This window comes from Prosopis cineraria, unplaced genomic scaffold, assembly GCF_029017545.1.
Source record: "Prosopis cineraria cultivar Desert tree isolate PC_DT_omini unplaced genomic scaffold, ASM2901754v1 PC9, whole genome shotgun sequence".
NCBI classification, from domain to species: Eukaryota; Viridiplantae; Streptophyta; class Magnoliopsida; order Fabales; family Fabaceae; genus Prosopis; species Prosopis cineraria.
Window position 1 is genome coordinate 17,211,770 of NW_026555340.1, and position 11,402 is coordinate 17,223,171.

General features: G+C 29.7%; 1 protein-coding gene across 1 annotated transcript; it reads left to right on the plus strand.

Moving 5' to 3' along the window:
- Positions 1-353: 353 nt before the first annotated feature.
- LOC129319612 (AT-hook motif nuclear-localized protein 20-like) lies at positions 354-1,642 on the plus strand (the record flags this gene model as incomplete). Its single annotated transcript, XM_054964710.1, has 1 exon — positions 354-1,642. A coding segment is annotated over one exon (966 nt), but the record flags the coding sequence as incomplete, so codon positions are not given.
- Positions 1,643-11,402: the final 9,760 nt, after the last annotated feature.

Below are 11,402 nucleotides of genomic sequence, written 5' to 3' on the forward strand. Positions count from 1 at the left end.
AAGAAACCATTAAGCACGCTTGTTGTTCATTGTCTCTCATTTCTCCCTGTCATCTCATCCTTCTCGCTCACTGGTTTCATTAATTTGATTCCCTTTCAGCAAACAATTGAATCTAATTCTCTCTTCTCATCTCTCTCTCTCTCTCTCGGGGTTAGGTTATGCAAGAGAGAAGAAGAACCCTAGCTAGGTCTCTCATCTCTATCTCTGACTTTTTGTTCCATCTGATAAATTTTCTGAGAATTATATCAAAAACAAGAGCCAACATAGTTATAATTTAGATCCGTCGACTAGTTCATCACCATTTGAGATCGATCAGTTCCTTTTCTGGGTCGATCTTAATTTCTGGGTTTTGATCCGTCGTCGTGGTCTTCTTCTTTCTTTCTTTGTTTCGTTCAATTATTACCTTAACCTATCGTCAGCTAGCAATTCTGGCTAATCCTTGGTGGACCGGTCAGGTGGGGTTGCCTGGTGTTGACCCAGCGGCCAATTCACCGGCGGTGAACAAACGGCGCAACACCGACCTATCTATCAACGAATTAAGCAGCGGGAAGAACAGTGCCGGCGATAACAGAGACGAAGACGATGATAGAGACGAACCCAAAGAAGGTGCAGTTGAGGTCGGAACTCGCAGACCTCGAGGCCGGCCACCGGGTTCGAAGAACAAGCCGAAACCGCCCATCTTCGTGACACGAGACAGCCCAAATGCTCTCCGGAGCCACGTCATGGAGGTCGCCGGAGGATCCGATGTAGCCGAAAGCGTAGCTCAGTTCGCTCGCCGCCGTCAACGTGGCGTTTGTGTTCTCAGTGGAAGTGGCTCCGTTGCCAACGTCACTCTTCGTCAACCTGCAGCTCCCGGAGCTCTTTTAGCACTCCATGGAAGGTTCGAGATTCTATCCCTAGCCGGAGCCTTCTTGCCTGGACCGGCGCCACCCGGATCCACTGGACTCACCGTATACCTCGCCGGAGGACAGGGTCAGATCGTGGGCGGAAGCGTGGTGGGGTCACTAGTAGCAGCAGGACCAGTGATGGTCATTGCTGCCACTTTTGCTAATGCAACTTATGAGAGACTTCCTCTTGATGATGAAGATGAAGCCGCGGCCGCAGGGCAAGGCGGAGGCAGCAGCGGAGGTGGAGGCTCGTCCCCGCCACCGGCGGGGATCGGAAGTGGCGGGGGCCACTTGCAGGGTGGGATTCCAGATCCTTCATCACTTCCTTTGTATAATCTGCCACCAAATCTGCTTCCTAATGGTGGTGGTAGTGGACAGGTAGGTCATCATGAAGCTCTTGCTTGGGCAGCTCATGGAAGACAACCTTACTAGAGAAGTAATCTTCAGAGTTTCAGATCTATTAATCAATCAATGAATTTAATTTTCTGATGATGATATGCTTTAATTTAATTTGCTGTGTAGGAATCGAATTATGGTAAAATAGAATTGAGGAAAGATTAAATAATAATAAAAATTAGATTAATTACTGGAATATATATAGTGTGAAGAAGATCAGAAAGAACTATCTATGAAGAAGATGAAGAAAAGCATGTGTTTATATATAATCCATATATGTATATGGTGATGAATTATGAACTCTCTTTCTTTAATTTGTCTCTTCTCTCTGCGTTTGGAATAAATTAATTAAAAAGAAATGATGATCGGAGTCTCTATATATATATATATTGTCTAATTTACTATATTTCTGAATAATTATATTTAATGGTAACATGTGTAAATCCTAGGTGATCATATCTTTTCTTAATAACTTCAAAATTTTTATATTTTTCTTCTCTAGATAGCTTTTAGTGAAGCACTTTTTATAATTTCTTGGCTCTGTATGGATGACTTGATGGGGTGGTCATCATTACTTAGACTTGGAAGATGTGATGAAGTTATTTAATTAATTAATTAACTGAAGAGAATAAGCATCATCAATAATGCATGGTAAATACTGGTTTTAAATTTCAAGCTAACTATTGTGAGATTCTTAATTATTAATAGTGATTACAGACCTTCTTTAATCTCCCTCTCCATTTTAATTAATTTGTTTCTTCCATTGATAAGAATGAGTCACTGTTAGGGTTTTTGAACAACATCATTTGCTACAGGAGCTGAATCACTGATTTTGGGGCCTATCCCACAAACAAATTCTGCAGTCTATTTTCAGAGAGAAATATTGGAAAGAGATTATATATACCAACAATCACTTAATTCTCAGCTAAAAATACAGAGTCAAATCTAACAGTGAGTGTATATATGACTATTTAATTCAACAAAACATTAATTCAGGGAGTGCATGTATAACAAGTTAATTATAACCCTAGGGTTAAAAATTAAGTCACTTGCATAGATGAAAATGGGTTTCTTTATTTCTCCACTATATATTATTATTATTATTATTTTAATTAAAGAGACATTCGCTTTGTCGCCTATAGGATACCAAAGCATCACACAAATTAAACTAAAGTAGTGTAACTCTGCTAAGCGCCGAAGCATCTCTCACACTTCTTCTCTGCTTCTTCAAGTCTCTCTCTCTTTACACAAACTGGCAAGTTGTTTAAGTGTGAGAAAATTAATCTAATAAAATTAAATTTAATAATTAATATAAAATAAAAATAAATAGAAAAGACCCTTCAATTTAAATTTTGAAGTTTTGAATTAAGACTGCTCGGGCCGGTTTCTATTCACCAGTCTGCATATGGATATGGACATGCCTATCTAATCTCTTAAATGTATTTGGATGTGATGACGTGATGATGAAAATGGCAGAAACGAGACGGTTCTGGGATATAGCAGACCCACGTGCTGTAGGGCAGAAATAATAAGTCCCAGCAAGACACTCACAAATGAATGTGTATTCAGGAAGGTTCATGTGTGTGACAGAATGGGCGATTTTCGATCTCTCTTTAAACAAGTAAGATTACCTTTTTGTGCATGTGTATATATCCTCTCCCTCTCTCTCATACAATTACACGCTAACTTTGATTGAAAACTTTGGCGTTTCCAAGGGGGAAGAGAGAGAGGGGGAGAGACAGAAGCTGTAATTGGCAGCATGTGCCTGGTTCAAAGTTTCTCTTCTTTATTTAATATATAATAGAAATAAATATATGACTCGAATAATGTTTCATTGGCTTACTTAATAACAATAGGATTGTAATTGTGGCTTGTATCCACTGTATATCTTGTCCTTTGGGTTGATTCAGGGGTCATTGCTTGACAAGAAAATTAAATCCACAATATATATATGCTGTGGTTCAATTAGAACTTAGTAGTTTGTTTAACCAGTGAAATTGGGGAAAGGAACAATATAGAAAGTTGGAGCCATTACACTGCTGTTGCTAAAGGAGACAAAAGAGTCTAAGAGAGATTTTCTTTCTGACTTATAAGAGCACATTGGAAGCGTTTTGTATGTATGGGAGCACTTCTAAAACACTCCTCTGTAAACATAAGTTGCCAAGTTTCGTGTTTTTATCCGAGCATTTTTTATAAGGGTGTTTTTCTTTTTCAAAAAAACAGGTTGAGGATTAGCTAGAGCCTTATGATTGAAACAAAATTACCTTATGGTTTTAGTTTAGATAAAATGAAAAAAAGGAAGAATTATGTTGAAATCCTATATGAAAAAATTAATTATTGTGAGGTTAGTTAATAACTAACATAAGGTGATTTACAACACAGTATTGTAGATCACTTTATATCAGTTGTTAGTGTACTTCGTAATAATTAATTTCTTTGTGTGATATTTTTATGTAATTTTTTTTAAAAACATACTTTTTGCACGTAACAATTTAAGTTAACTTGAGTGGTAGGAATTCTTTGTTCTCCAAACAAGTAGTTGATGTTTGATTCGCAACTTTTGTTCTCTAGCAAGCTTAGTTGGGAGGAGTTTACTGATCTTTACCCTCGAAATTAGTATTTATTTTAATTGGTCAGCACACGAGCGATGCTCCTAATCCCATGAACAAAAATATATTTTAAATAGTTAATGAAAGGGAAAAAAAAGATCATTAACCATTTTTCCTGACAAAAAAGATTTGTTCAACAGGAAATTAAAGAACTTGGTCACCTCAAACATAGTTCAAACACTGGGAATAGAGAAAATTACTTATGAGAATTACTCTCAGGGTTTCACAATATAATTAAGGCTACAGGGGAGAAAAATTTTGTTTCATTTTACATATCTTTGTAGAAGTCCAAAGCAGCATTTATCAACATTTTTTTTCATAATATAAATTTATCTACTCAAGTAATTTCAAAGAGCATTATTTTATCAAGTTTTAGGGGTAAATTTGGCAATGTAATCATATTTCTAAAAATTAATTACATTTTTTTAAAAAAATATGCGCAGATAGATTTCTTAAAAATATATTTTGAAATAGAGGAAGTAGTATTAATATATCAGGTTAGCTTGAATTTGTTTAAAAATAGATGTTATCTAGGGTAATAAGAATGAGAAGTTGTAATTAGGGTTCAAACATTCCTTATATAATGTAGAAAAATTAAATACAAGAATTGAATTGAAAATATGTTTTGATACAAAATTATCAAAATGCCCTTTATTTTTTAAGATATGGAGTGTACTTAAAATCCTAACATAACTTTTCATTTTATAAATGCATACTTGTTAATTACTGTCAAAACTTAACAATACGTACGTTCTATATAGTTAATCTTGTTGTCTTGTTTTCATATGAAGTGGATTTATTAAAACCCTAGTATAATTTATCATTTCAATAATACAAACTTGTAAATTCATTTTGTAAACTTGTTAACAATACATTATAGATATTCAATCTCATTCACTTGTTGCAATATGAAATCGATTTATTAAAATCTTAACATAAGTTGTCATTTCACTAATCGGAACTTGTTAAGAGTATCTTATAATTCAATTTTGTTGACTAGTTACAATATGAGGCGCATTTATTAACACCTTTAACATAACTTGTCATTTGCATATATTCACTACTGCATAAAGGGTTTTTAACAATAATTATTTTAAACATTTTACGCATATTATTAGGAGGACCATGAAGCATATCTTGGTTATTTAATTTCCTATTAAAACATATTTTTAATTCAGTCCTTATCCTGTAATACATTTTCAGATTCTATTAATTCTAATTTAAAATTAAACCCTTAAAGATGATCCTTTAATGATATATATATATATAGTTTAGTATTACAATTTAATAAATAAGTAAATCAGACAAAAGAACAATGGATAATGAAGATAATTTAGGGATAGAAATTAAACGTAATTAATTGATAAAATGTTGATCTTCGTGTACGTATGTCATATACTGAACAAATAAAATTGTTCCATTTTAACGTAACATGGAAGATTACGATTTTTTTTTTTTAATTAGTTGGAACTGATCTGTAAGCAACATGAAGTCTGCTAAAAGACAAGCCCTTAAAATCTGGTTGAATTATGGGGGTTCGATGTTTAACTTTAAGTGATTTGAAAGTGTGTTTAGAATTTTTTATTTGGAATTTTCCATGTGGTAGATCCTATTTATATAAGAAATTTATAAAATGTTACCTTTTTTCTTCAAAAAAAAAATTATGACAATACTATATTCGATGACAATTAGATCTTTATTATGAATTATCTCCCTTAATCAAATTTTGCCCATAAATTAAAGATGGCCTAATAATCAAGGTATTAATTAAAAGATAAATATTTTTAGGGAGGAATAAAAAATATAAATTTTGATATTTGAATTTTTTTAAAATTATTAGTATACTCCTTTGATTCAAAACAATTAAATTTCAATAATTTATTTACTCAGCAAGTTAATTTTTATAAGTTAAAGTTCAATAATTGAATGGATGTTTTGAAAATAATTTATGGACTAAAAACTTTATCTACCCATATTTTTAATATCAAAAGGCTGAGATTCAATCCAATTGGTGTTAGATTTTTAGGCCAATTTATTTTGAAAGATTATAACCATCTATTTTGATTTGTAGCTTGTTTTTAAGTTATCTATCTTCTATTACACTCAGTGAAATAATAGCAGTTTGAAATTTGCATAGAATATTTTATGCACTGAAAAAAAGTTACATAGAATAATAATGCAACAGAATAATAGATGACAAATTAAAACGAAAGATACAAATATTTTCTTGATTGGACTAAGCAAATTGCACTTAATCTTTTGTCAAAAACACATAATTATGTGTGTCCATGTAAACAATTAATTTTAGTTTTAAATGTTAAATCAATTAGAAATGATTAAAGTCAGACAAAATAGTTAATATGTCATGCTTTTACGGAGCAATAAATGAATATATAATTTTAATATGTCCTCTCATGTCTGAAACATTCTAAAAGAATAATCCTTTTATAAAAATAGTTAATATTAATATATAGTAGTGTACATAAGTGATTGGATTGGACAAAGAGCCAAGTGGTTAATATTAAATATTATTGAATATAGCTACATGATTTAACAAACTATACGCAATGAGAAGCTTTAAGCACTACGAATTAATTAGAACTCTTAAATTTTAAACATAAAAAGTCACATTATATTCAAAAATGGAATTTTAATTTAATTTAAAGCCCTATTACTATTAGCAACTTGAATTGATTTTTACGGACATGTTCGGAAATAGTTGATTCAATCATTAACATAAATATTTTTTCCCCCTTTTTTGCCGTCAAACAGTAGTACTGGTCCATATAAAAAAGATGAGAAGTACTCCTAATTTAACACGATGTTATTATTTTAAGGGTTTCATTTCATATATGAAAATTAATTTAAACATAAATTTATACTTATTCATATATATATATATATATATATATATCCATCCATCCATCCATCCATCCATCCATACATAAAACAAGTTATAGTTTCATTTCAGTATTTAATTTAATTTATATCTTAACTTTTTTTGTTAAATTATATAATATGAAGAAAATAGTTACACACAAGAGACCATCACTCATACAACTCCATAATCTCACATAAAAAGTCATAATAACTCATAGAGACATTGGACACAGCTATAACAATTCAGGTGAATGACAATAAAGTCATAAAATGGTAAATTTACGACAATTGAGTTCTTGGTAAAGTTTCCTAAAAAGAAATTCTAAATATTGATAAAAAAAAACAGTTGCAAATTAAACAAAAACCTCAACTGTAAATTAAAAGTTATATTTAAAATTTAAATGTATTATTTGTATCTAGAACTACTGCATTTATGATCATATATTTGAATCAACATTTACAATTAATTTTTCAAAAAATTTTAGCAAGGACTTAAATTGTTATAAATTCATTATTTTGGGACTTTAACGTGATTGTCCAATAATAACCCAACCAAAATGCCAAATCAAAGCTTGCACTTTAATTTAATGATAAAATTAATTAATAAAATTGTATAACAATTGTTTTAAAATCTACATGAAATTTTCAATTTTGAAAAATTCAACTAACAGCTTAAAATTTTTTTCCCTTAAAAAATTGATTCATAGATGCATCGATCAACAGCAACTATAGTATAACTGATTATCAGAAAAGAAACTATAGCATAAACATGCATCCATGGGTATCCTAATCATCAATAACATCAGTCAATATATATGTGCATCAAATCGTGGAAATTTGCATTAGTTGTCTTTAATTAGAATAATGTGCACATAATGCTACATCTAGTTTATATATATATATATATATTTTTTTTTCGTACCTAGTTTATTATAATATTTATTAGTATTATTATAATTTATTTCTGAAACTTAATTCATTTTAATAAAACATGTGTCTAAATTTGAATAAACATTATTCTTTCTAATTCTTTTTATAAGACAATTTTCTAGTCCTATTTATAATAAACAACTTTTTACTTGGATTTATTAAAATTTTCCTTCTTTACCCTTATTATTAATAAGATTATTTAGAGGTAACCCAATGTCCTAATCAACTATATAAATGAATTAAATAAGGATATTTTTCAAAATAAATTTACATTTCTAACATATTTAATTATTAATTCTAACTAATTTTAGTTGTATTCTTTAATTTAATAAATTAATTATTTGTCTCTTATAGAAAGAATCGAAAAAAATGAGTATGAAAAATGTGTGTGTGTGTGTGGTACTTCATCTTGCGTAAATAGGCGGTAAGTATAAATTGAAATACTTTAGATCTATAATATATATAGATAAAATGATCTTAATGAGATATGGGCATTTCAAGCCGTACCAAAACATATAAATTAAAAATGATAAACAAATATTCACCAAAAAATGACTATAATAATAATAGTTGCTATGTTCCGTGTACCCTATCCACTAATTTGATCTTTAATTTGGACCGTTAAAAAATGGACAAAGCAAAGGACACTGCCTTTCTTGTCTCCACTTATTCCAAGAAGAAAAGATCGAAACAAATTAAAGTAAAAGCTTAATTTGACTTCCCAATTGTTTAATTTGTCGCCACCCTGTGAAGCTTGATAACTTTCCCATCATCTACAGAAATGAAATGTGAATCACTATTAATTAATATTTGTAATGACAATTATTGAGAAGGGCTTGGTCCGGTTTTGGTCGAGTATAAGTTCTTAGGCTTGAAATTTTAAAATAGACATTCGCGTTAAATAAAAATATCAAAAATAATTTCATCTGATATTAAAAATCCACACGACATGTATGTGATTTGAAATCAAACTATCGAGATATACATGATACAATCTATAATAATTAAATTATATTATTTATAAGTTATACATAATATCACTTATTTATTAACTTTTCTTGATCAATATGCCAAAAAAGAAGTTTGCATGGATATATATATATATATATATATAAGCAACAACAAAAAGACGGATTTTTTTAAGAAAAAATTGTATATTTTTCTCTTGTACATGAATAATATGTTAAACTTTGACTTGATATACAAATAGTTCTCCTAAAATGATGTTCTGTGAAAGAAACAATTCTGGCATTTTATGTGAGTTAATTAATTAGTGAGAAATTATCGACACTAATTTGAAAATATAGACGAAATTCAAGAAAAATATATACAATAATAAGACTGAAAACTCATGCGAGTATGTAATATAAAGTTTTTTGTAAAAACTTTTATTATTTGTAAGAAATTAATATGGAGTCTTATTTTTAAAAAAACAAACTGTATATATAGAACGATTCTATTCTCTGTAACCATAAATTATGAGTTAATAAATGATTATCACATGTTGAAACTCATTAATTAACTATATTTTCCCTAAAAGTTAATTTGATTTTATCACTAACTATGTCGATCTCCCATGCTGACTATAAACAAGTTCTGGTGTACGTTATGAAGAAGAAGAAAAAAAAAATTAAAGGTTGTTTCCAACTGAACCTTTTCTTCTGCGAGTTAAAAATTATAAAGCATTTTTTTAAAATATCATGTTAAAAAATATAATAATTTTTGGTGTTTTAAAATGTAATTAATAATTAATTTTTACTAAAAATATACTCTTAATTGAGAGTGTAATTAATAAGATTTTTTTAATTGAGATACCCTATTATATAGTAAATATGAAAAATATGTACTTCAAAAATTATTAACTAACTCATTGAAAGTATACATTAATTAAAAATTTCTTATAATTTTAAATAAAGCAAGTATGATTTCCAACTAATTTTTTTTCTCTCTCTAACTAAAATTAAAAAAATTTGTATATTTAAATGTTTGGTAGATTAATTAGAATTCGATGTTTTTAATCCAAAAAAAGTTAGAATTAAATGTTTAGTTTTTTGTTGATCAAAATTTCTATGGAAGTATAGATTTTATAAAAGTTGATTATAGGTAATTAACGGAGTAATTAAATTTATCAAGTAAATATATAACACCAATCTCTTTAAAAAGTCATGCTTGTCACTATAGAGATCAAGGCATAGAGGGGGGGGGGGCGCCCACACACTTTTATGTTTATTGGAGTGGGGGACCCATGTTCACGTGGATTCACATGTCATAGTCTCTAATCCTTGATTATTAAAATAAATTAAATACATTGGCCAAAAAAAATTTAAATTAAATACAAAAATTGTTATCAACTTGGATACAACATTCCGAAGCTAAAGTTGAAACATTGATAATGGGCCACTTTTAAAGCCAATAATTACACGCTCTATAATAAAATGCCTCCCCAGGTACGGCTAATATTAAATTAACAAACTATTCTCCTTTTGTTTAGTTACCTAATTAATAATTACTTAATGGGAAATCCACTCAGCTTGCATTACTGAAATGTCCACCACCCATTACAATGACTTTTTCTGCAGAAAGTGAATTAGAATTGAACTAGAGAGGGTGTGAATGTGTGTGTGAGTGTGTGTATGTTGAGAGAGAGAGAGAGAGAGGATATAATATGTAATATAGTGGCATATTCGCCAGCCAATGAAATGGAACGTAACCTAAACGTTTAGTATCAAATGACGTACATTTTGTTAATAGATAATTAATTATTTTTTTCATCAATTTTGCGTAGGTACAACTTAAACATATATATATATATATATATATATAAATATCTATATATATATGTTGATTGACTAGTAGATATTTAGCATTAATTTGGATCATTTGATTTGCTTATGTTCAATTTCTCTCTTTAACCGGGCTCAACCTATAAGCTCATTTTGCTGGGTTTTGTTTATATTTTTTTAATATATTATTATATTTTTATACAAGAATCTCTCTAAAACAAAAAAAAATTGCCGCAAATTATGTCACATATTTTCTACTTTGTTGTAGTACTATCTACAAAAATCTCTAAAATTTTGCTTTCTTTCTTTCTTTTTTTATTTCTATTTTTTTTTTGTAAGGAGGAAGTAAATGTCAACTTTAAACTATTGATGTATGTAAGGTTTCGGGCTTCGGCTTCTATACATAACCCATGGCCCAATATGTGTAACAATCTTGTAATAGCTTTGTAACCAAATGAGTTTTGTTAGAGATGAGTAGCTTAAATACCCTAACAATGATCAAGAGATTATGTTAATCGGGTGAGCCTTTTCTAATTACTATGTTCTAGTTTCTCACTAATATAATATTCTTGCATGGTATCAGAGCACACGAGTGTCAACAGGGCTCCTGCACTACTTTAATCAATCTTTGTGGTAATCTTTTTGTTTGTTTCTTCATTCAATATGTCAACTTCTGATGTTCATACTATTGAAGAATATTCTTCCTTGCTAGATGACAACAATTATCTGATGTGGAAATAATAAGTACTATTGATGGAAAAGCAACGTCGTCTTCTTGGCTATTTGAATGGCTCTCTTCTTGCTCCTACTCTAACTATTCAAGATTCTTTTAATTAAGCTATTCCTAATCCGGCTTATAAGGCATTCGTAGTTTAGGATTCTACTCTAGCTTCTTGGCTACTTGATTCAGTGAATAC